This window comes from Neolamprologus brichardi, chromosome 3, assembly GCF_056152115.1.
Source record: "Neolamprologus brichardi isolate AB-2024 chromosome 3, ASM5615211v1, whole genome shotgun sequence".
Classification (NCBI taxonomy): Eukaryota; Metazoa; Chordata; class Actinopteri; order Cichliformes; family Cichlidae; genus Neolamprologus; species Neolamprologus brichardi.
Genome location: NC_142106.1, coordinates 11465316 through 11490244, shown reverse-complemented (window position 1 = coordinate 11490244; position 24929 = coordinate 11465316). Strand labels below are relative to the sequence as shown.

The 24929-nt window shown below is 38.7% G+C and overlaps 2 protein-coding genes across 2 annotated transcripts; both read left to right on the top strand.

Moving 5' to 3' along the window:
• The first annotated feature begins 1421 nt into the window (after positions 1–1421).
• LOC148103491 (V-set and immunoglobulin domain-containing protein 1-like) lies at positions 1422–6655 on the top strand. Its single transcript, XM_087838827.1, has 3 exons — positions 1422–1672; positions 5534–5890; positions 6129–6655. The coding sequence occupies exons 1-3, from the start codon at positions 1603–1605 to the stop codon at positions 6347–6349; spliced, it is 648 nt and encodes a 215-aa protein (XP_087694953.1). The 5' UTR covers positions 1422–1602; the 3' UTR covers positions 6350–6655.
• A 9612-nt stretch (positions 6656–16267) lies between these two features.
• LOC148103490 (coxsackievirus and adenovirus receptor homolog) lies at positions 16268–18388 on the top strand. The gene is made up of 2 exons (XM_087838874.1): positions 16268–16520; positions 17762–18388. The coding sequence occupies exons 1-2, from the start codon at positions 16451–16453 to the stop codon at positions 18127–18129; spliced, it is 438 nt and encodes a 145-aa protein (XP_087695000.1). The 5' UTR covers positions 16268–16450; the 3' UTR covers positions 18130–18388.
• The last annotated feature ends 6541 nt before the right edge of the window (positions 18389–24929 follow it).

Genomic DNA, 24929 nt, shown 5'->3' with positions numbered 1-24929 from the left:
CTCTGGAACACAAACTTGGAGTAATTAGGACCCTACACCACCGGGCAGAACATGTTCCCTCTAAGCCTGAAGGGAAAAAGAAGGAACACACACATGTAAAGGAAGCACTCAAAACGTGCGGCTATCCTAATTGGGCATTTATAAAGTCAGCAAAGAGGCACAGAAAAGAAGATCAGACACCAGCGAGGGAGGATAAGAAGGACAGGCGCAACAACATTGTCATCCCCTATGTAGCCGGTGTATCAGAGAAACTCAGAGTTTTCTCCAAGCACGACATCCCGGTGCATTTCAGACCCAGCAACACACTCAGACAAAAACTGGTTCACCCGAAAGACAAAACACCAAAACACAGACTTAACAATGTGGTGTATGCTGTACAGTGCAGCGAGGAATGCCCAGACCTCTACATTGGAGAGACCAAACAGCCACTTCACAAGCGCATGGCACAACATAGAAGAGCCACCTCCACAGGACAAGACTCAGCAGTTCATCTGCATCTTAAGGATAAAGGTCACTCTTTCGAGGATGCCAATGTTCACATTTTGGACAGAGAGGACAGATGGTTTGAAAGAGGAGTGAAAGAAGCCATCTATGTCCACTGTGAGCGACCATCTTTGAACAGAGGCGGTGGTTTACGACACCAACTGTCTGCCATCTATAATCCAGTTTTGAGATCCCTCCCCAGACGCCTTAACGCCCACTCACATCGTGGGCCATCTGACCTCAGGAAATCACATGATAAGGTGGGGCCAGGTTTCACAATGAACTCACCCGAAACTCTGGCTGATTGGGACCCACACCCAGTTTCACACTTTGGCTCAGGCGATTAGAGGATCATCAGGGGGTCCTTTTGTCCCTCTGTGGGGGGACACTCCCACCAGGTTTATATCTGGGACTCTCCACCATTTGACCTTAGAACTGAAGAAGCTTCTCGGATGAAGGTGAAACATCTTCAAGTAACTTAAAGAAGTCCAGACGCTTTTCTTTGCAAGCTCCTTTGACTACGATGACCTGGATGACTGAGAACCTTCACAGACTTTATCTGACACAATATAAAGAAGAAAAAAGAGGAAGTGTACTCAGTTACTCTCCTCTACTCTGATTACAGTCATGTGATTTACAGGAAGTGCTGCATCAGCTGCAGGTGGTGGACAAAGTTCTCTGTGGTTTTATGGAGGCTCCAGCTAAATGCTGCCTCCTCGTCATTTTGAAGTCCTTTAGCTGATGATGGTCTTTAGTATGTAGCTGATGATTGATGATGAGATGTTTGTGTTGTTCTGTGGAGATCATTCAAGAACTGAACCTGTTAAACACTCAGACCTGCTTTAGATTTCACCGCTTTGGTTATGACACACTTATTCATGGTCGTCCTACAGCGCAGCGTAATAGACGTCACTCAAATGCGACTTCCTTAAGAGAGATCGAAAGTGTCGCGTTTGAACGAGTGGCTGAAAAACAAATGTTTCAGCTTTATTTAAACCTCAAAGTTAACCTCATGTAGGCAGTTTTAAAACTCTAGTTTTGTTATTAACTGAAAATATCAACAGACTCAGACTTTTACAACAATCTAAGAGTCAGATCAGCAGAAACAAGAACACGGAAATGTCTGCTGTAACTGCGTCGCTCTTCTCGACTTTGCTGTTTGTCGGCGTCTTCGTGTTTGTCTCTGCAGGTGAGGTTTATAAACCAAACGGTGTTTCCCTCTGAGATAAAGAGGAAGAAACATCAGTCTGGTTTACAAGTTACTTCCCAAACAATTAGTTTTCATTTGTCTGCGTGTGTGACGGTTCACTCTTTACGCTTGGTCAGCGGTGTTGTTTCCAGCACAGAGACAAAGAAGTGTAATGTGTGTGTCAGTGTGATGTGTTGTAGTTTCAGGAGTCAGTATGCAGCTACAAAGCTTTTTGTTCAGTGTAAACAAACAGCTGTAGCTCCATAAAGGCAGCATGCAGAGACTCACAGTGTCTTATAATGAGAGGCTGCTTTCTCTCACACATTATGTTCACTTATTATCAGCACATTTCACTGTATAAATGTTTTAAGAAGACATATCATTCTATTCATAACAAGCTCATTATTTACTGTAGATAATGTTTCAGACAGCATTGCTTTAAACCTCTGAAGTCTTTTAAAATGTTTTCCACAAACTCCTATTTTCTCCTGTTTTCACTGAGCTCATGTGCTGAAGCCTCAGTGTCTCCTCTTTATCCTCCCAGTGGTAACAGGTCACACTCACTGATCCAGTTACTGCCATCAGATGTAGCGTATAAACACTTTAAATTAGTAACTTAGTTACATTACTAGTTACTTCTATCAAAAGTAACTCAGCTACTTCAAGTTACTCGTTACTTTCAAAGTAACTTTGGTTTTACTCAGAATTCTCTTGTTAATGTGTTGCTTCCATAACTTTGCCAGTCTTCTAGCTTGCTTACTTGCCACAAGTGCACTGTGCCACCTACCAATAGAAAGGAAAAGATAATCTGCATATTTCCACAAGAGAAATAGTACTGACTTTTGATTATACTCAGAACTCGGAAATTCTGCCTTCTGAATAGGAAGATGTAGGTAACACCAGACTGCAGATGAGCTGCATACAGGGCTGGACTGGGACAAAAAATCGGCCCGGTCGTTTTGACTAGAGACTGGCCCACCATTATAGGAAAAATCATAAAGCCTTTGAATGAAAACAAACGCTGTTGTGACAGTGATGTACACTGTTTTGATGGTATATATGCATCAATCTATCAATTGTTTGTTGTAAGATTCAGATAATTATTTTTTAAAAGCTAGACATTTTAAATGAGAATAAGAAAGAAAAGTATTTCTTTGTGCCCCCCTCTCCCTGTTAATGCCCTACCTGGCCCCCTGGCAACACTTTGCTAGACCCGCACCTGCACAGTTACCAGCTGTCAGCTATGTAAAAAAAAAAGGATCCTGGGGTTATCTGTCTCTCAGAAACAGTTCATAACTTCCCTTCAACTCATTCATGTCACCTAAAAGGTAAACCTGTTTCTCCATCACCTGTTCAGCTCTGATGATTCAGTAAGGACGTCTCCTGGTTTCATCTTCATGTTTCCCTCTCACCACATATCCAAACCGACATCATGACCAGCAGCTTTTACCGCTGTGGCTCCAGCAAACATCAGCTGATACTAGAAATTAATATTAAATAAATTCTAACAACAGCTGATCAAGCTTAAATGTGCTGCTGTTGTTTAATGCGACATCCGCACTCGGGTCTCTCTTCCTTCTGCCTCATCTTTCTCTCATCCACCTGCTGCCTCCACCACTTGCTATTGTTAATGAATCTGTGGAAGCTCCGCGATAGCCACCACACGAATAACGACTCTATCTAAATCCCAGTAACGACTAACGCGTTCCTGATTTTGGCATAATAACTAGTTACTGTGCTCGTTACCACAATAATAACGTAGTTACTGTAACGCGTTACTTAATAACGCGTTAGTCCCAACACTGCATATAAACAATGCAGTTTAGTAAAAAACAAGCATCATGAATATTGATTAACTAAAATAAGCCAGTAACCAAGAAGATAACAATATACAAATGTTGCTGCAGATAAAGTAATGACTTTCTTACTGGTTTCTTGGAGTAATTTCTGATCAGGATACATGCTACAATGTGCATATTAAAAAATTATGTAGGACTGTTTTCTTCTTTTTACACAACATCTCTAAAATTAGAAATATCCTGTCTCAGAGTGATGCTGAAAAACTAGTTCATGCATTTATTACTTCTAGGTTGGAAATGCTGTAATGCAGCAAGAGTACTGTCAGGGACTAGAACCCTGAGCCTGGTTCTACTGGAGGTTTCTTCCTGTTAAAAGGAAGTTTTCCCATTTTCCCACTGTCGCCAAAGTGTTTGCTCGTAGGGGCTCATATGATTGTTGGGTTTTTCTCTGTATGTATTATTGTAGGGTCTACGTTACAATATAAAGCGCCTTGAGGTGACTGTTGTTGTGATTTGGCTCTATATAAAAAAAATTGAATTGAATTGAATTTACAACAGGCCATGCACTAATCCAGGTACTGCCATCAGTTGTAGCATATAAACAATGCAGTTTAGAAACCACAAGTAAAGAAACGTTAATTAATTAAGTAAATGATTAGTGAGACAGCAAGAAATGCTGCTGCAACAGGTCACACTCACAACACAGCACCAAAATAAGGAATGGTAGGGGAGACCGGGGATAGTTGTAACATTTTTCACATTTCTGTCTGTAAATTAGAGCTCTTTTAAGGTAGTGGATTCAAAATGTAATGCAAAGTATTTACATGTCTCGGCTATTAAATAGTGCAGCTATTTTCTCTGCAGCACAATTAACCATTGCATGGTATGGTCTCAAACACAAAGAGTGAAATGTTACAATTAACCCCATAGTCTGGGTTAGTTGTAACATATCTTGGGGTGAAATGTAACACAATGAAATAAGGGTACTAACAAAACATTAACATGTAATCTTTGTTTATTCAACACATGAATGCACTTAGAGCCATTTATGTAGCTGTGTGTGTGTGTGACAGAATGCAGAAATCTAGCTTTTGAACATATTCCAACCCCCCAAAAAAGACAAATTATGGAATTTTCTGCAACTGAATATTTCATTAATTTTGGTTGGTCTTCCTTGAGTTTGGCCTCATTGGCTCAGTGGGCATTATAACCTACAGCTCTTACTTTTTATCATGGCTTACCTTGGTGTGGTTTGCAAAGTGCTTCAGAAAGATGAGGAAATCTGTTTCTTGCACCCATCCTGATTTATTTCCACTACCAGTACTTCCTACTGGTCCATCTCTGACACAGTGGTCTGCATAATGTATGTGTGGGAACACAAACAGTGGAGGAATTGTGTTGCCAATGGCATTAACCGCATATACCAAAGCGACCAGTGAACCTCTCTCTGCATATGTCGTTGCCCCAACTTGTTTAATATAAGTTAAAGTAATAGTGTGGTAAGTTGTAACATCTGCATTATTGTTACAACTAACCCAGACTGTTGCTGTTACAACTGACCCAGACTCCTATAGCCATGAACTAGCTAACATTACAGCCAACGGCTAAAACATTAGCACTAAAGACCTACACAGAATATATCCCCATAGACATACAAATAACATAATTTAAGTTTGATGAGTTTAACTGCAAAGCAGATAATGCTATTAGAAAATGAAATAAAGTAAAAAAAAAAAAAAAAACTAACTTTATACAAATTACTTTTTTTTATGTTAAATTGTCTGTGTTTGACAAAATGTGCTGATTTTTCACATGTGATAGCAGAAATGAATTGGGCATGCACAGGATGAATCACATCATTTGAAACTTAGCCCTGATTGGAGAAATTGGAAGTGTTACAACTGACCCCTACCTGAATAAATTCAGATTGTCAAACCTGTGTGTACGTGACAGCTTAGTGCTTTTAGTCTTGTTTACATCCTCACTCTGATTGGCTGCTGAAAAAGTGAACAGTTTTACTTTGACCTTTAACCTCTCTGCTCTGTGCTGTTTCCTCTTTCAGACCAGAAAATCATCACAGCTTATTCTCGACATGACGTCACTCTGACATGTCGAGCTCCAAACAACAACATCATAGTTGCAGAGTGGAGCAGAGCTGACCTGAAATCAGAATATGTCCTTTTGTACCGGGATGATCAGTTTGTTCCAGATGAGCAGCATCCATCTTTTAAGAACCGGGTGGATCTGCAGGACAGACAGATGAAGGATGGAGACGTGTCTTTGATTCTGAAGAATGTGACGATTAATGACACTGGAACATACGAGTGTCGTGTCGTCCAGAGAGGAAACAACCGTGGGAAAAGAGCTGTGTTGAAGAACAACCCTATCAGCATCATCACACTGAGAGTCGTTCCTCCAGGTGAGTGAGTAGAGTTGAGTGTGTGTGTGATCAGAGGTGAAGCTGCTTCCTGGTTGTTGATGTTTGTTTCTAAAGATGTTGTTGATGAGACTTTGTAGAAAGCAGCTGGTCTGAGTGATGTGATCAGAGTGCAGTAGATAATGTCTGACAGCAGTTTGAAGAGGAAATGGATTCTGTTCTGTTCTTCACTCATCACCTACCTGACAGCTGACACCTCACACCTGTTTCTCACCTGCAGGTCAGACAGGAGGAGACACAGAGGATAGAGGGAAGGAGGCAGGAGAGAAGGAGGATGGAGGGAAGGAGGATGAATCATTTGGACTGAAAGTTGGTCTGCCAGTTTCTGCTCTGCTTCTTGTCGCTGCTGTTGTTGGATTTCTGATCTACAATAAACATAAACAACAACAGATTCAGGTTTCTTACCAGCCTCCTGTTGAACTGCAGCATGTTTCAAATTAGTTTTTCCACATAAACTCTGAGTCTCCTGCTCCTGTTCAGACTCTCAGTGTTGTCAGTGAACATTCAGGTACAGACAGATGATCTGATCATCCAGCAGACAGACATCAAACACACCCAGCGTTGTTTTATTGTAAATTTCTCTGATTATTTCAAACCTGTTCAGACTGTGTTAGTGTGTCTCTGTGCTGTCTGTCAGAGACTCTGTGAACTACAGTGTTTTTTCATCTTCACAGTTTTTATGGGATTTGACAGGGAGAAAAACAGTCGCTGTTGCTTTTTTTTCAACTTGTGAATTCACTGTATTGAATGGATTAGGATTTCTGATTTCGGAGTATAATTTCAGTCTCAGGTTTTATTTTCTTTAAAAATGTTCTTTATATTTTTTTGCCTTTGACTTGAAAAACATCCACAGGGTTTTAAACAAGAGTAAGCCAATTTCGAAATGTTTAAAACAATGGTTTTTGTACGTCATCACAATTGTTTGTGACCTACGGGTCAGTGAGGAGGATCTGTTGGACCATTGGTATAATAGAAAAAAATGTTTGGCTGTCCAAATTGCAAAGACAAAAAACAGGAGAAGGGGCAGATGTTCTGTAACCCTGAGAATAGCAAATGTTTTTTTAATATGTTGGTGTGAAAAATAAATTGAGCATTGAAACCAAACTGATTTTCTGAGATTTACTGGACAAAAACTTTGCAAAATGATCTGTGCAGCATGAACAGTCTTCGTACCAACATTATATCCAATGTATGGATATAATCTTTGTAGTGGTTGGGAGTTCTCATCATTATGTAGGCGCCATAATAATGAAGACACATGAAGTGTGTCATGATCAACACTGAAGCTTGAAGCTTACAGCTTGTTTTTTCCATCTTACACAACAAAGTTTCAATCACATAGCAATAGTACAGAGAGGTTAGATGAGTTGAAACATAAATGTACTGCTGCACATGAAATTTAATATTCTACTTTTAGGGGGTTCAGGTCTATCAACCAATCACTCGATTAATCAATCAAATCTTTATTTTGAAAATATAAATAACAGATTTAATAAACAAACACAAAATCGTTGAAAGTCACCCAATTCACATGGAAAAAACTAAAATGTATGACCGTTTCCTGTTATGAAACAAGTGGAAGGAAGCAAAAGCTTATAATTCCTACTTCTATGTACTTCCACTTGTCTCTTCTATGTCATCTGAAAGATAAGTAATGAGGAAGAACTGCAGGCTGGAACTGATATGCTAGAGAAAATAATATATCCTCTGTATGTGATGTGAAAACAGCAACGTTACTGTCATGTTATCAGGGTTAGATTATAATATCTGACATGTTTTACCTTAAAAAGAATTAGGCCACCTTGGTTTATTTTAATACTGAACCAAAGACTAGAGAGAATAAAGATTACACACATGTTCACATGATATTTTTTTAAATAAACTGTGGTAGGATCAATAGTGACCTGCTTGTATCCGTTTAGTATTTAAAGTCACACATCTCCCTCTGTGGTCTTATATAAACATCCAGTCAGTCATCAATGTGTCTCCGGACAGCTATACGTTCAATGTTCCAGTTTGACCTCATGGTGGCAGTGTTTTCTGACTGAAATGTGGCCCACAGAAGAATATAGTATTTTTAAAACCAGAGAAGACAATAAAATGTGTTGGGATATTAAAAGGAATTTGTGTAAAGCAATACAGTATTAGTTTCTTCCCCATCTCCTGATTTTATTTTCTTTGTTAGAGGTATATGTGTGTGAATGTAGCACTTACAAACAGAAAAAAGATGGCGCCAGTATTTGCGGCAAGCCGTCTCCTCGAGTTTTGTCTACTGTCTGCTATCCTATTTTCTCTGTGTTATCCTGACGCCTTTGCGCTTCTTACCTATGATCGTCAAACTCTTCTGAATCTCCAGCCATTGACTCACCAAACGCCTGGTTTCAAGTGGCAATCAGGGAACTTTTTCTCAACTTCGACGGATATCTCTGATCATTTACGCCGCTTCCCAGCTACCCTTCCACCTAGGATACGTCATATGCGACGGGGTAAACGGAGCGGTATTCGTGTTCGCCTCAAGGCTTACTTAAACTCACTTGATGCGACCAGCTACCACGTATTTGTAAACACTCTATCTTCTTCTCATGCTCTCTGGGGCCGCTTCTGCTATAGATTGCCCTGCCATCGCTGGATAAGTCCTGTTGAACACTACGCTCACCTAGACTCCCCGACCGAGTGCCCACCGGTTTTGAGCTGGGTGCGGCTTTCCAGAGGTGGTGTGAACTACAGCAATCTTCGCCTGCTGAGATCTGTTCCAACTAACAACAACCCGACTACACTTCGGATGGCTTTGCTAAATGTTAGATCACTGGCAAACAAGACTTTTATTTTAAACGACCTTTTCGTCTCAACTGGGCTGGATTTTCTTTATCTGACGGAAACCTGGCTTCGTCCTGAGGAATCTTCTGCTTTTTCAGAACTTCTTCCCCCAGATTGTGCCTTTGCTAGCTCTCCTAGGATCTCTGGCAAAGGTGGAGGATTGGCTCCGATTTTTAAACACAAATTTCGATGCCGGGAACTACCACCCGTCTCTTTCACCAGCTTCGAGGTGCAGCTACTCGAACTGAACAGTGCTCCCCAAATTCTTTGTGCTGTGGTGTATCGACCCCCGAAATCTGTTAAGGATTTTATTTTTCAGTTTTCTGAACTACTAGGGAGCCTGTTTTTACGCTACGATCGTGTTTTAATTGTTGGTGATTTTAATATACATGTCTGTTGTGAGGCAAGCACACTAACAAAGGATTTCCTTGCCCTTGTTGACACTTTTAATCTTACGCAATGGGTAAGTGAACCAACGCATTTAAAAGGTCATTCGCTTGATCTAGTTTTGTCCTACGGTCTGGATATTTGTATAACGGATATCAAGGACTCTGGGATCTCTGATCATTCTGTGGTTATGTTTAATGTTATGCTACGACATATGGAGCTTAACTGCCAGGGTCCATTATGCCAGATGCGCTCGATTAATTCTGAAACCATTACCAACTTCTCTACTCTTTTCGCCAACTCTGCGCTCCCCGACTCCGTCTGTCTTGTGGATTTATCGACTGACGAGCTTACCAACCTTTTTAATTCCACATGTTCTTCTATTCTGGACACTGTGGCTCCACATAACTAAGCGTACTAAGTCGTCATGCCAACCCTGGCTGAATGAAACTACCCGTGCTCTCAGGCGCGAATGCCGTCGTGCTGAGAGGAAGTATAAAAAGGATAAGCTCGTAGTGTCAGCGGAAATCTTCCATAATTGTCTGTCAAAATATCAGAAGACCGTCAAAGCTGCTAAATCTGCCTACTTATCAGGTCTTGTTTCGACCAATTGTCACAAGCCCCACGCTCTTTTTAAGATTTTTAACTCTGTGATTAATCCTCGTGCTACAGCACACAAGGAAGTTTCTCCGGCTCTTTGTGAAAGTTTTTTAAGGTATTTTATTGAAAAAATCACTATTTTAAGAGCCCCGTTTTTATCGGTAGTTCCACATCAAGTTTCAGTTTCTAAATGCTCTGCTGTCTTTCAGCAGTTTGAGCCTGTGACTCTTTCTGATGTAAAGGAAATAATTGACCACTTAACAATCTCCAATTCCCCACATGATATTCTCCCTGCCCGTATTTTTAAGGAAGCGTTGAATACTATTGGGTCTTGTATTTTATTAATTTTGAATGCATCATTGTCTTCGGGCTGTGTACCGTCTGCCTTCAAGCATGCTGTTGTTCAACCCATTATTAAGAAGACTAATCTCAACCCCAGTGTTCTTTCAAATTATAGACCAATTTCTAAGCTTCCCTTTATGTCAAAGATCTTGGAAAAAGTGGTCTGTAAACAACTTCAGACCTTCCTAGATTCCAATGGTATTTCTGAAAAATTCCAGTCGGGCTTCAAGCCTCGACATAGTACTGAGACAGCTTTGCTAAGAGTTTTTAATAATCTCCTTTTAACCACCGACTCAGGTTGCTCTGTGGTTCTAGTCTTACTGGATCTGACTTCTGCGTTTGACACAGTAGATCATAACATTTTATTATCAAGGTTAGAGCAAGTAGTTGGCCTTAAGGGCACAGCCTTATCATGGTTTAAATCTTATCTTTCAGAGAGGTCGCTCTCTATCACTATGGGGCAATATTCCTCCTCCTCGGCTCCTTTTCTCTGTGGTGTGCCCCAGGGGTCTGTTTTGGGCCCTATGCTATTCTCTCTGTACATGTTGCCCTTGGGATCTATTTTCCAAAGATATAATATTTCTTTCCATTGTTATGCCGATGACATTCAAATTTATTTCCCTTTGAGTTTGAATGTCACAGATCCATTGCATACATTGTTTAATTGTCTTCATGATGTGAGAACCTGGCTATCTCAAAACTCTCTAATATTGAATGACAGTAAAACTGAAGTTATTGTCTTTGACAGCCATATTCCATTGAACCAACTAACTGTTACCCTTGGCCCACTTGCTAGCTACCTTTCCAACGTTGTAAGAGACCTTGGGGTACTCCTGGATAGCTCTTTCAAATTAGAGAAACAAGTATCTACTGTGGTTAAATCCGGTTTCTATCAGCTACGTCAAATTTCTAAAGTTAAGCCTTTCCTCTCCCCCAAGGACCTTGAAAAGCTTATTCATGCATTCATTACCTCTAGACTGGACTATTGTAACTCCCTCTATTTAGGCCTCCCCCACTCCTCTCTTCACCGGTTGCAATTAGTACAGAACGCTGCTGCACGTGTTTTATCGGGTGCCGGGTGACTCCAGTTTTAACCAAGTTACACTGGCTCCCTGTGAAATTTCGCATTGATTTTAAAATTATTTTATTCACTTATAAAATCTTAAATAACACAGCCCCTAGCTATTTAACAGATCTTCTTCATTTGTATAACCCTGTAAAAGCACTAAGATCTTCTAACCAGATGCTCTTAATGCAACCTAAGTCTAGGTTGAAAACCAGAGGCAACCGTGCCTTTGCTATTGCAGCTCCTAGATTGTGGAACAACTTCCCTATTGTCATTCGCTCTTCTGAAACTGTTCAGTCTTTTAAATCTCGTTTAAAGACCCATCTTTTTACTGTGGCTTTGATGTAAGATAGTTTGATTATCATTTGGTTGGTTTCTATGTTTGTCTCATCTTGCGTTGTATTTGTCTTATTTTATTTTATTTTATTTTTTATTTATTTATTCTTTTTTTTTTTAATTTGTGAAGCACTTTGATCAAAACTGTTGTTTTTAAATGTGCTATATAAATAAATTTTGATTGATTGATTGACAGAAAGAAAACGCCTCATTTTGGTGGTTTGTGTTTTCTGCCTGCAGGTTGAAAGAAAGTCATGTAAAGAATTTGACAGCATTTAAGATGAGCAGCAGCGTGTTTCAAAAAACTGCTCAACGTCACTAAAACAAGCTGTCTGAGGTTGATTAACTTGTCTTAACAAAGTCACATTTGTGCTGCTACAGAAAATTGTTTTGTGTTTCTTTTTTTTCCCCTCAGCTTTCAATGTTTATTTTAATCTGCTCTGTTTGTTTGTTTTTCAATGTCAGGATTTCTTTCCACTTAGTTTGCTTAGTTTGCACTTTCCCAGTTTTCACTTTACAGTGGCAGTAGCATTTTACTACGCCTGTGTCCTTTAATGATAGCAACTTAGAAGCAACACATATTTGAGTATTAAAGTAGATTTAGAGGTTAAAAACTCAACACCAACATCAATAAAAATATTTGCTGTCAAATGTACATATTATAGGTGTGTTCGTGTATGATTACGAACAGTCATGCACAACCTCTACCATCCAGGAGGGGGTGCTGGAACACCCCCATAGTCACTTCTTTCTACAGTCTTCACTACAAGTGTGAGAAAATCCACTGAATCCCACAAGCATGACGTGTGGTCATCAGTTTGATGACCATAAACATGATATGATAGCTCATGTCCAACACAAAGAAGGGAAGTGAACATGTAATGGTTCCTCTTATTCAATCTAAGAGGAACATCTCTGTCTGCTGCTGATTCATCATGTGTGTCTTTCACATCAGGTTTATGTCTCTGATTGGATCTTAGTGGACAAACACAGGGAGAGAAGCAAACATTCACATTCAATGAAGCTGGAGGTATGAAATCTATTTCTTTGTTTTTCTATAAAAGTAATGGACTTAAAGATGAAGGTAGCTGCTAATGAATTTTCTGTAGGTTAGTTAATCATTTATTTTCCATATTTAGTTTGTACAGAACATGATATTTATACATTTTTAAAAATATAAATTAATGAAAGCATAAAAGTACTTTTCAGTTTTACTTATAACCTTTACTCCTACTTAGTTACCTGTGAGACTGACTTTTCATTGCTTTTCATTAAACACAAGCTGGTAAGCAGCGTATGGTGCATCTCAGTGGTACATTAAATAATGATAATACATAAACCATGTTTAGGAGCAAGTAATTGAATAAAGTTTTATAATAAGATGTTTCAAACTGTTTTGATTGATGAGACAGGCTGAGCTGACCACAGCTATGTTATTGATTGATTGATTGGTAATTTATTTCAACATGTGAACAATATACAAGTACATTTAGAAAAGAAAATAAGAAAGAAAAAATACATACAAATACAAATATATAAAATATATATATATATATATATATATATAAAATACATACAAAAAAAACGTTCTGATTAATTTACATGTTGAAAGGGAGTGGGAAGAATGTTAGCTCTAATAAGAAGCTTTGATATGAAATCACTTCACAGTCAAACATGAACACCAAACAAGGAGACAAACGTCAGGTTTGTTTTTAGTGTTAATAAATGTACTTTACTGTACACACAGGTCATATCATTGATTCACAGGGTCAGTCTGTACCAATGACAAATACACACTACTGAACCAGTTTGACCAGGATGCTGACACTGACACAAACACACACAACCCTTTCCACTGCTGAGGATCCAGTGATTAATTAAATCATTAAATGAATGATTTTAAAACCATTTCAAAGCACTTCATGACAGTCACGTCTCCACAACCACAAAAACAATTTTACATGACTTTTAAAACGTTTCTGAGCAAACTGATCATATTTTCAGTATTTGGTAACAGAAAAATGTGTTTCTGTGGTTTCCTTCTTTTACTTTTCAACAAATTTGTAGCTTTATTAAGATTTTTACACAAAAATAAACTCATTCTGAAGAGATCAGGAGGGACTTTGTTCAGATGAAGGTAAAAACACAATCAAGTGTGATGGTTTTATTGCTGCTTTGAGTAGGTGATCAACTTTATTCATAATGTCTGCTTTTCAACTTTTAGTTAAAGGCAGGTTTTAAAATAATATCTTACATCAGGTTTAAATATATATAGTTTGTGTAGTTTTACCTGTAAATTCAAGTTCTTGTTTTATTCGTGACCAAACATGTTACAGAGGAAATCAAAACCTTTTACTTTTATTCATTAGACTGAGCTGATCTAAATCCATAAACACAGTGTTGCGAGTTTGTCTCTGCACATCTACCTGTTTAATTGAAACATGTTCTCTTCCTGTTACTTTGTATATGTGGCAACATTTCCTCACATATGTTTACTTAGAGGTGGAGATGTTGGTGTCACACAGGTGATGTGTGTGTTGTGTAAAACAGGATGACACACACGGATGTACAGGTTAGTTTGATCTGTGGCTGTTTGCTAAGGAGGTCACTTTAACCACAGACTTTGAGCTTTCAACTTGCTGTATTTCATGTTTTTATATTTTTATTTTTTTGTTTGTTTTTATTAACTTCCCCTTTTTTAAAAATCTCTCTATGGATAATTTTATTTTTTTCATCCTGATGATCAGAAGAGTGTTCGAGGGTTTCAGGTATCCTTCAGAACAACAGTAAGTGATTAAAATGACGTCCCTCAGTCTTTCAAATATTCTGACAGGTTGAATAAACTCTGTGAGCTTCAGTGGATTTACAGATTGTTCATGTTAATCCATCTGAACCAGGATTAAAGCTTCACTTTACTTCTGCCTGACTCGGGAGCTGCAGCCAGTCTCCTCTGAGGCCTTCCCTAAACTCCAGCCTCAGTTCATGTTCAGTCCATCTGTCATTATCTACTAGAAATGCTGTCAAACCTTAAATGAGGATGTGGTCCAGCTAGCAAATAAATGATTATACAGAAAAATCAGCTGATTTTGAAGAGTTCAGGTGGGAGGAGCTCAGAGATTTTCTGTAGAGCAGCTCTGTGTGAGTGTGTTTTAAGAAGCTTTTGTTTAGAGATTAATTTCTATTCATTACTATTTTAGTTTCTGTGTCATGAGTACCAGATCAGCCTGATTTATCCTTTAGTTTGAGGTATAATTTGGAATAATACCTTACATCAGGTTTATAATAATGGATTGCATTTATATAGCGCTTCACAATTCCACTATTCATTAACTCTCACATTCACACACTGGTGGAGACAAGCTACAGTTGTACCCACAGCTGGGTTTATTTATATAAAGTATTTGAAGTATTAACTGCAAATTGTTCTTGCTGTATTTGTGTCCAAACAATTTGTATAGGAAGTCATGACCTTTTACTTTTATTCGTTAGACTGAGCTGATCTAAATTCATAAACAGAGTGGAGTGGGAAGTTGTCTCTGCACATCTACCTGTGTAATTGAAAAAGCTTCCATTGTTTGTTACTTCTCTGTTTCTTTCTTTCTCTAACTGCTGCTGAAGATCAGAGGATTAATTAAATGATTAAATTAATCACCACGACCACAAAATTGTCTCTTTTCTTTTCTTTTTTTAAAGAAATGCATGGATTGATTACATTTTTGTACAAAAAGTTAGATGATTAGGAATGATGATGAGGAAGTCAGGTGGGAGAATGTCAGTGATTAATGACTCTGACAGAAACGTTGTACAGATGAAGGTAAAACAGTATCAAATATAAACACTGTGTGTTTTAAGAAGCTTTTGTTGGAGATTAATTTATAAAGCATTTCTTGTTTTGTAGCTGAGTATACAATCAGCTTGATTTTTGACTTCTGCTTTCTATCTTTTCATTTAAGGAATCATCTGAAATTATATGTCGTAACATTTGTTTATATTTAGTTTGAGTAATATTAACAATAATTTGTCCTCATTTGTTTTGCACCTAATCACCTTTTAGAGGAAATCACAACCTTTTACTTTTATTGATTAGACTGAGCTGATCTAATATCATAAACTGAGTGGAGTGGGAAGTTGTCTCTGCACATTGATTTATTGCAACACTTCACTTCTTTATTACTTCTCTGTTTCTTTGTATATGTAGCTGTTTGTCACATGTGTGTACTTAGATTTGGAGAAGATAGGAATGTGGTTGCTAAGGTGTTGCTATGTGCACTGATGTCACACAGGTGAAGGGTGTGTTGTACCAAACAGGATGACACACGGATGTGTGGGTTAGTTTGATCTGTGGCTCTGTGGTACAGAGGTCACTTTATACACAGACTTTAAACTGGCTACATTTTATTGTTTGATTTCTTAACTTTTTATTTAAGCTTTTTTTTATTAAGTGGAATAATTCTTCAATATGTCCATTTTTACATACTGAAAAAGATGACACTGAACTCAGATGTCATGGCTGTGGCAGCAGTTGTGTGGTGTAGTGAAAATGAGGACCCAAAAGGCTGGCACTGGCTGTGATACGAGTGAGCTTTATTACAGACGGTGTACGCAACAAAAGCCAGGGCAAAACCTAAACTGGAAGCAACTAATGATGAGAGAGGTTATGTTTGTGTTGTTCTGCGGAGATCATTCAAGAACTGAACCTGTTAAACACTCAGATCTGCTTTAGATTTCGCCGCTTTAGTTATGACGCACTTATTCATGGTCGTCCTACAGCGCAGCGTAACATACGTCACTTTAATGCGACTTCCTTAAGATATCGAAAGTGTGGCGTTTGAACCTGTGGCTGAAAAACAAATGTTTCAGCTTTATTTAAACCTCAAAGTTAACCTTATGTAGGCAGTTTTAAAACTTTAGTTGTGTTATTCACTGAAAATATCAACAAACTCAGACTTTTAGAACAAACTAAGAGTCAGATCAGCAGAAACAAAAACACGGAAATGTCTGCTCTATCTGCGTCGCTCTGCTCGACTTTGCTGTTTGTCGGTGTCTTCGTGTTTGTCTCTGCAGGTGAGGTTTATAAACCAAACGGTGTTTCCCTCTGAGATGAAGAGGAATAAACATCAGTCTGGTTTACAAGTTACTTCCCAAACAATTAGTTTCATATTGAATCTGTTTGCGTGAAGGCATCACGAGGTCTGGTGGTGTCTGTGGATTTACCCGCTTGGTCAGCGGTGTTGTTTCCAGCACAGAGACAAAGAAGTGTAATGTGTTGTAGTTTCAGGAGTTAGTATAGAGCCAGGGGCATGCCACCTCTGTAGATCAGCCCCTGAGTTTTAAATAGTTGTATAAAAAATCAGAATCCTTGTCTACATTTTAAGGCATATTAAACATTGTAAAAGCTGCATGTGTAAAGAAATGGTTTAGATTTTGCCACCCTAAGAACATTTCGTTACATCCAGCCCTGTATGCAGCTACCAAGCTTTTTGTTCAGTGTATACAAACAGCTGTAGCTCCATAAAGGCAGCATGCAGAGACTCACAGTGTCTTATAATGAGAGGCTGCTTTCTCTCACACTTTATGGTCACTTATTATCAGCACATTTCACACTATAAGTGTTTATATAACACAGCTACTGCCCCTGATAATGAGCTCTTTATTTATTGTAAATGATGTTAAAACCAGCACTGCTTTAACCATCAAAGATGAGAAGTAACTCTAAACCTGTCAAAATATAAGATTTCTGGATTTTTTCCGACAGTTTTATCAAACTCTCAGTAGTAAGGAGACGATAAAGTTCTGAGACATTTAATTTTATGTTTTCAACTGGAACAATCTTTGGTGTCATCAGAAGTGGATTAATGTCAGATGTGTTGTGCAGTTGTACTTTATGCATTAGCTGCATTTCCCCCCTTTGTCTTCATCCTCTCAGAAATAGCGCAGCGCTATGAAATGGTACTGATTGTCAAACCTGTTTGTGTGAGCTGTCTGAGCTTCACTCTGATTGGCTGCTGTAGAAGTGAACAGTTGCACTTTAACCTTCAACCTCTTTGCTCTGTTTTTTTTTTTCTTCGCCTCTGTCAGTACGCACCAGGGCAGCTGTGGCTACAATGTAACCAGTTTGTGAATGTGAATGGGTGGATGACTGAATCTGGAACGCACTTTGGGGTCCTTAGGGACGAAGTAAAGCACTATGCAATGTTCTTATGTTTCAGGTACATGGGCCAGACGTGGCCGTCAAAAAGGCCAGGTGGGTCTGGTACCAGGTAGTTTCTTGAGCACTTTACCACACATTTACCATTTTCTTTCAGACCAGAAAACCATCAGAGCTGAGTCTGGGCAGGACGTCACTCTGACATGTCGAGCTCCAAACAACAACATCATCATTGTTTTAGAGTGGAGCAGAGCTGACCTGGGAGATGAATATGTGCTTTTTTATCGGAATGAGCAGTTGGATCCAGCCAACCAGCATCCATCTTTTAAGAACCGGGTGGATCTGCAGGACAGACAGATGAAGGATGGAGACGTGTCTTTGATTCTGAAGAATGTGACGATAAATGACACTGGAACATACGAGTGTCGTGTTGAGACAGTGACAAAACGCAGGAAGAGAGCCAGTTTAGATACTAATCCCATCAGTATCATCAGCCTGAGAGTTGTTGATCCTCCAGGTGAGTGAGTAGAGTTGAGTGTGTGTGTGATCAGAGGTGAAGCTGCTTCCTGGTTGTTGATGTTTGTTTCTAAAGATGTTGTTGATGAGACTTTGTAGAAAGCAGCTGGTCTGAGTGATGTGATCAGAGTGCAGTAGATAATGTCTGACAGCAGTTTGAAGAGGAAATGGATTCTGTTCTGTTCTTCACTCATCACCTACCTGACAGCTGACACCTCACACCTGTTTCTCACCTGCAGGTCAGACAGGAGGACACACAGAGGATGGAGGGAAGGAGGCAGGATCTGTTGGACTGATAGTCGGTCTGATAGTTTCTGCTGTGCTTCTTGTTGCTGCTGTTGTTGGATTTTTTATCTACAGAAAACAAAAAACAGCAGAATCAGGATTCATACTAGCCTCCTGAGTAATTGCAGCACACTTGAAATGTCTTTGAGTGTTTTCAGTGATGATGATGTTTGGTAAGAGAAGCATCACTACGGTAAAATGCAAAATGGAGTTCAACTGCCCAATATCCAAATTAAAAAAAGAAATACAAGCAGGTTGAGAACCAGGAGCTGCTGATCTGTCGGCCTGAGACTGGCAGAGATTTATTAAAACAGACATAATCTTTAATATCACTGAGACTGAACTTCTAGCTTTGTTTTTAACTCAGTAGGTCAATAACATAAGATGCTATATATCATATGTTTAAAGTGTTAAAGCCTACACCGTTTTAGTAAGTGTAAAAATATATTTGGCTTATGGAATTTTGTAAATTTGTAAATAATAATAATACTTAGCAGTAATAGTAGTAGAAAAGTGCCGCACAGCATCTCCACCACTGGTTTTATATTTTGCTAAGAAATTTGGAGTTCTGATCAACAGAAAACATAACAAAAACAACCGAGTCAGGTTTCATTCATATTAAATGGAGCATATATATATATATATATATAAATATAAAACAGTGAAGCAAATAATTAGGAGAAAGTAAAACCGCCCAAAGACAAAAGGGATTGAGCAGCTGATCTTTCAGCCTGAGACTGGCAACGATTAAAACAATAACACACATATTCTTTAAAATCTGTAGGTTTAGACTCTACATGATGACGTCCTGCAAGGATAAACATTCATTTTATTCTCTAGGTTAATAAGATAAGATGCTGCCTATTAGATTAAGTTTAAGATTTTACACCTACAACATTTTTACATGTAATTTATTTTCACCTTTTGAGCAGGTTTTTGTAAAACTATAAATAATAATAATAATTGTTAGTTTTTTAGCAGTACTAAGATTACGCTGTGCAACATCTTAAACCAAGTTTTATTTCTTTATATTTTGCTATGAAAAGTGGAAGTAGGTGCAGTGATATACTGAAACAAGCACACATGTAAATACAGCAGATAAGGTGAAACCAGAGTTTGTACAGTTCTAATAAGCTGAAAGTTTGTATTTCGTATGACTGCCTTTATTCTTCAGCACAGCCTGAACTCGCTCAGGCAGCTTTCCTGTATTTGTTTGAGTAGTCTTCAGGAATAGTTCTCCAGGATATTCAAAGCTTTTCTTTGGATGTTTCTGCCTTTTGTTCCGTTCTCTGTCAAAATGATCCCACACTGCTTAAATAATGTTGAGCTCTGGGAGGCCGATCCATGGCTGATTCAGTTACTGCATTTGCAGTGTGTTTGAGATCATTGTTATGCTGAGTAATGAATTTGTTTCCAGTCAGATTCATTCTAGATGCTGTATTGCATCGTGGATCAAATAATCTAATGTTTATTTAATCATTATTCCATCAGTTTTAACAACACCGCTACTACTCCAACACTACCAACACTACTGGCTGAAATGCAGCTTCAAACCTTGACAGACTCCATCCTGTTTTACAATTGAAGAGATGAATATTTAAACCAAAACTTTCAAATGTGGATTGTGATGAGACTTCAGCGCCCAGTAAATGAATCAGCTGAAGGTCCAGATGCATCTCAGGTCTTCTGTCAGGTCTTTGCTGGGTTTGGGGCGATGGGGCGATCATGGCTCAAGAGTTGGGAGTTCGCCTTGTAATGGGAAGGTTGCCGGTTTGAGCCCCGGCTCGGACAGTCTCGGTCATTGTGTCCTGTCAGGTCTTTGCTGGAATTGTTTCTGGTTCTTAAGTACGTGGCTTTCAGAAACAGGCTGCCTCTTCTTTTGTCCTCCTGTTGTCCAGTTTCCTCAATAATTTTAAGGACACACTTCACATCATGCTGAGATCTGCCAAGTTTTTAGCTAACAGCTTTTTGGGAATCCGTTTGCTGGTGCAAATATATTACTTTATGCCTATAAAACTGTTATTTTTGGTAACAAACTGTGGGTTTTTTTTGACTGGCTACTAATAACAAAGTGCCTAAGTTGTCTGTTATGTTCAGTACTGGTTCAGCTGTGAAGTTGCATGAACGATTGTCACCGTTAAATGTCTTGCCAAACAAGAAAAAAAAATCTCTCTGAAATGGTTCAGGTAGAAGAACTGGACTGCAGGAAATAAGTGAAAGCTGGACTGCAGGAAATAAGTGAAAGTTATTTGTGACAAGCAAACTAATCCTCGTATAGAAATCAGCTGTTACAGAGTAATTACAGACACAGAACACAAACAATATGAAGCTCTGTGGATTATAGACGATAGATAATCTGTTAAATAATGTTCAGGATCAATTTGCTAATTAAGTGATTAGGAAACTGGGTTATAAAACCAAAGACAGAAATATTTTCCAAGTAGCTGCAGAGTCGAGTGCCTCTCTTATCTCTGAAGCGTTAACTTTTGAGTCTGTTTGTTACTTTAAATATTCCAAAACTTGTTTACATATTGTTTATTTATTTTACTTTTGCCTTTTTTGTTTGTTTTTATCTAATAAAGTTTATCAAACATTGGTACGAAATCTTTTAGTCTTCATTGATTGTTCGTGTTGTTCTATTGGCCTGTTAAACTTGTGGATGCAGATTCTATTTGAGCTGAAAGCAGACCAGTAAAACAATAAAATCACTGTTTTCCCTGGAAGAACAAACATTACAAAGAATAACATTCAAAGAATCCTGGTTAACTGCAGGAGATTGATAGATGACTAAGTTTTGAGTATGTGCCTGCAGTTAGGTCCCAACCCTGGAGTTGATTTGGGATTTGCATTTGGAAGATGTTGCTGTGAACAGACAACATGCAGTCAAAGGAGCTCACTGTGCAGGTGAAACAAGCTAAAAAATACAGAAAAAAAAAAACCAACAATCCTGGTAACTGCTACAATATTAGGGGGGGCATAATCTACAGTTTGATACATCCTAAGAAAGAAAGAGAGCACTGGTGAGCTTAGCAACACAAAAAGAGCTGGATATCTGGAAAATCTGGAAATCTGCTTTGAAGTTTCTGTGAATAAATTCACAGAAAATTAAAATTAAATAAACAAGTGATGTTCCTGCTCCAATGCTTTACTCTAGGATATCCTCTGTGATTTCAACACAACATGAATGTTTTAACTGGGGAAACAAAAACAAATCAGAAAGTGAACATGGATTTTCAGTCTTAGGTTTGACCTTTGACCTTTTAAAAGTCAAACAGTGAAAATCCATCACATTACCTTAGCTTCTTCTGACATTGCAGCCTCTGATACACTGTCCATACTGCTTCACCTCAACTAAATTTCTAAGGCCTGGAACTCATCAGATTCAGTTGCTCTGCCCGTTTATTACATATTCACAGGAAGTGTCGCATTTTGTATACATACCGTTATAAAATTATTGTTATTAATAGGATTATTGCATTCAAAAAATACCAACAAAAGCATTGTAAGTGTTAGTTGGCCAGGAAGTTGACAGTTTTAGCTGCTTAAACAATTTAAAAGATTAAAAAGAACATCAAAAAGATATAAAAGTATCATTGATGATCTGCTTGTATCCATGTTAGTGTTTAAAGTCCAACATCTCCCTCTAGTGGCCATATATAAACATGTGTGAGGATGGTGTTAATGTAAAATGTGAATCATAGTGTTCCAGTCAGTCATCAGTGTGTCTCTACACAGCTGTAATTAAAATGTGTTCAGAGGGCCTCAGTGTCTGAATGGTTCCAGTTCAGCTCCATAACAGCAGCGTCCCTGGTTTGATTCCTGTTTCAGCTCATATCTGCCTCTCTCACTGAGGGGGACGTAACTACATGGAAATGGATTTGTTCATCAACCAAACTACAGATCACTGAGAGCAGAGGACATTTGAACTTTCTTTGTTTTGTTTTGTTTGTTTGTTTTTTTTTACTTTGTTTTCATGTGGTTAACCAATCAATGTTTTATTTAAAAGTATTTTGGGAAAACAGACAAAAAGTTGCAACTCATATTTTATGAAAAAGCTTAGATGATGATGTCTCTTTAGTAATTAGAAAAAGTGAGTCCCCCACCTCTGTGTTTGAACCAATAGAAAGCTGGTGCTCAGAGGAAGAGGGCGGGCTTTACTTGGTGTCAGTGAGAGAAATGAAAAAAGCTCAAATGAGTGAGAAGGACGATGAAGGAAACATCTGTGCTGTGTCTGCTCTGTAAGTAGAATCTCTGTGTTTGTTTGAATTCTTGTACTTTGACTGTCTGCTCTCCTGATAACTGATGATGGAGGAGAAGACATGAAAAACAAATCAGGCTGAATTCAAGTTCAAAACACCACGAGGACCAACTGCAGGTCTGAACTGACTCTTTATCTTTGCTCAGGAGTCGAGGAAACACAACAGGCAGTGAAAAGCTGAACAGGTTTCATCACAGTAGATGTCTTTGTGAGAGTTTTCATACAATTATGTTATTTTCTTCAATGCTTTGTAGCCACACAGAGAAGAGCAGCTACCTGAAGGCAACAATAGTCGTTTATCTTACATTTACTTCCTTACTATATATAACTCTGGATACTGTAGCTCCTGTGAAAAAGAAAGCCTCAAATTTAGAAGTACTTGACTCCCTCATATAAATCTCAAATGTGCAATTTAAAACAGATAATGTGTGCACTGGAGAGGAAGTGGTGTCTCACTAATTTGGAAGATCATCATTTAGCCTGCAAAAGTAGTTTGCTGCGTTATTTACAAACAAACAAACAAGTCATCAATAAAGTTAAAACATCTTACTGCACATCTTGGTTATAGAAAGATTTGAAGAAAATAAGAACAACCCTAAGTTTTATGACTGTAGTCAGGCTGACAAAAAGTCAGCGCTCTCTTGAGCAACCATTTCTTTCATGGAGTTGTTCAGAAATAAAAGTACTATAGCTACTTTCAACACCACTGATATCTATTTAGACTATTTTTCTCCAAGTGATATTTTTGAGGTCAGTAATTTCAGCAATTACATCCTCCAAACCATCAATGCGTCTTTTGGAGCCCATTCCTACAAGACTGCTCAAGACTACATCTGACACCAAGAAGGTCTATAAGCTGACATTGATTGCCACAGTTGGTGTGTGGATTGTGTTATGTTTTAATTAAAATTTTGTCTTGTGTACCCAGTTTTTTTATGAGGAGAATAAAGAGTTGTTATCTTATGCCAGTAAAACTATTACTCCAGAAATCTTTGGATGTGGTGTGAAATGTTGCTAAGAAAGAATGTAACCATTAACAAAAAAAAAGTAATAATACAGAGGACTCATAAAGGCACAGTTGTTGGTGCTGTTTGTGTGGAGTTGTTCTTTATGTTCACCTCAAATCAACCTGAGTGTCATTTCTCTTTAGTTCTGATCTCACTGCTGAGCTGCACAACAAACCAAGGTCAGTAACCTTCTTCTGTCACAGTTTAAACTGAGAAATGCTCACTGATATGACCTGATTGGGTTCATGTTTCAAAATGGATCTCACATATAAACTGATGAAATGAAGGATTCATTAGAGAATTATAACAGTTTTGACAAAAGTATAACAAATCCAATATCTTTTTTTTCTTTTTTCTTTTTTAACCCTCACAGCTCGTCTGACTGTGAGTCCCAGCAGCTCTCAGTTCTTTAAAGAAGACTTTGTGTCTCTGAGCTGTGAGGAGGACGACAGCTCTGCTGGATGGACTCTGAGGAGAAACACAAGCAAACAACAGAGGACTCAGTGTGGAACAGATGGGTTTGGACAACCAGCTGGTTCTTCCTGCAACATGAGCTACAGCACCACTTGGGACAGTGGAGTTTACTGGTGTGAGTCCAGAGAGGGTCCCATCAGTAACATGGTTAACCTGACAGTCACTGGTAAGCTGAGTGTGTGGAGTTAGTGTTGATGAAGCTGTGTGTAAATGGATGAAATGCTGTAGTTTGTCTCTGTGTTGAGGTGGATCAGTGATCCTGCAGAGTCCTGTCCTCCCTGTGATGGAGGGAGATGACGTCACTCTGCTCTGTAAAACAAAGACCACTCCCTCCAACCTCCCAGCTGCTTTCTATAAAGATGGCTCCCTCATCAGGAAGCAGCCTACAGGTCACATGACCATCCAGCATGTTTCCAGGTCTGATGAAGGCCTCTACAAGTGTGACATCAGCGGTCATGGAGAGTCTCCATCCAGCTGGATCACTGTCACAGGTGACACACTCACCTGTCTGTGTTTCTGCAGCTTTCAACATTCACAATGTGACGACAACTTCATGACTGTGTTTGCTTTATTTTAGGGGAACACACCACCACATCTCCACCTACATCCACACCTCCTCATACATCCACACCTCCACCTACATCTACCTCCGCTCCTGTTCTCTCTGTGTTGTCATCTGTTGGATCAGTCTGTGTTGTGGTTCTACTGGTGTTACTGGTTCTGCTGGTGAGACGATGTGTTCACAGGAAACCTGAAGGTGAGACTCAGACTTCCTGATCTTTCGA

Excerpts from the sequence above, each read along its gene's own strand:
- LOC148103491 (XM_087838827.1), top strand. The coding sequence starts at position 1,603 with ATGTCTGCTGTAACTGCGTCGCTCTTCTCGACTTTGCTGTTTGTCGGC. Across the intron at positions 1,673-5,533 it reads CTTCGTGTTTGTCTCTGCAG|ACCAGAAAATCATCACAGCT; the intron begins GTGAGGTTTATA and ends TTCCTCTTTCAG. Across the intron at positions 5,891-6,128 it reads ACTGAGAGTCGTTCCTCCAG|GTCAGACAGGAGGAGACACA; the intron begins GTGAGTGAGTAG and ends TCTCACCTGCAG.
- LOC148103490 (XM_087838874.1), top strand. The coding sequence starts at position 16,451 with ATGTCTGCTCTATCTGCGTCGCTCTGCTCGACTTTGCTGTTTGTCGGT. Across the intron at positions 16,521-17,761 it reads CTTCGTGTTTGTCTCTGCAG|ACCAGAAAACCATCAGAGCT; the intron begins GTGAGGTTTATA and ends ATTTTCTTTCAG.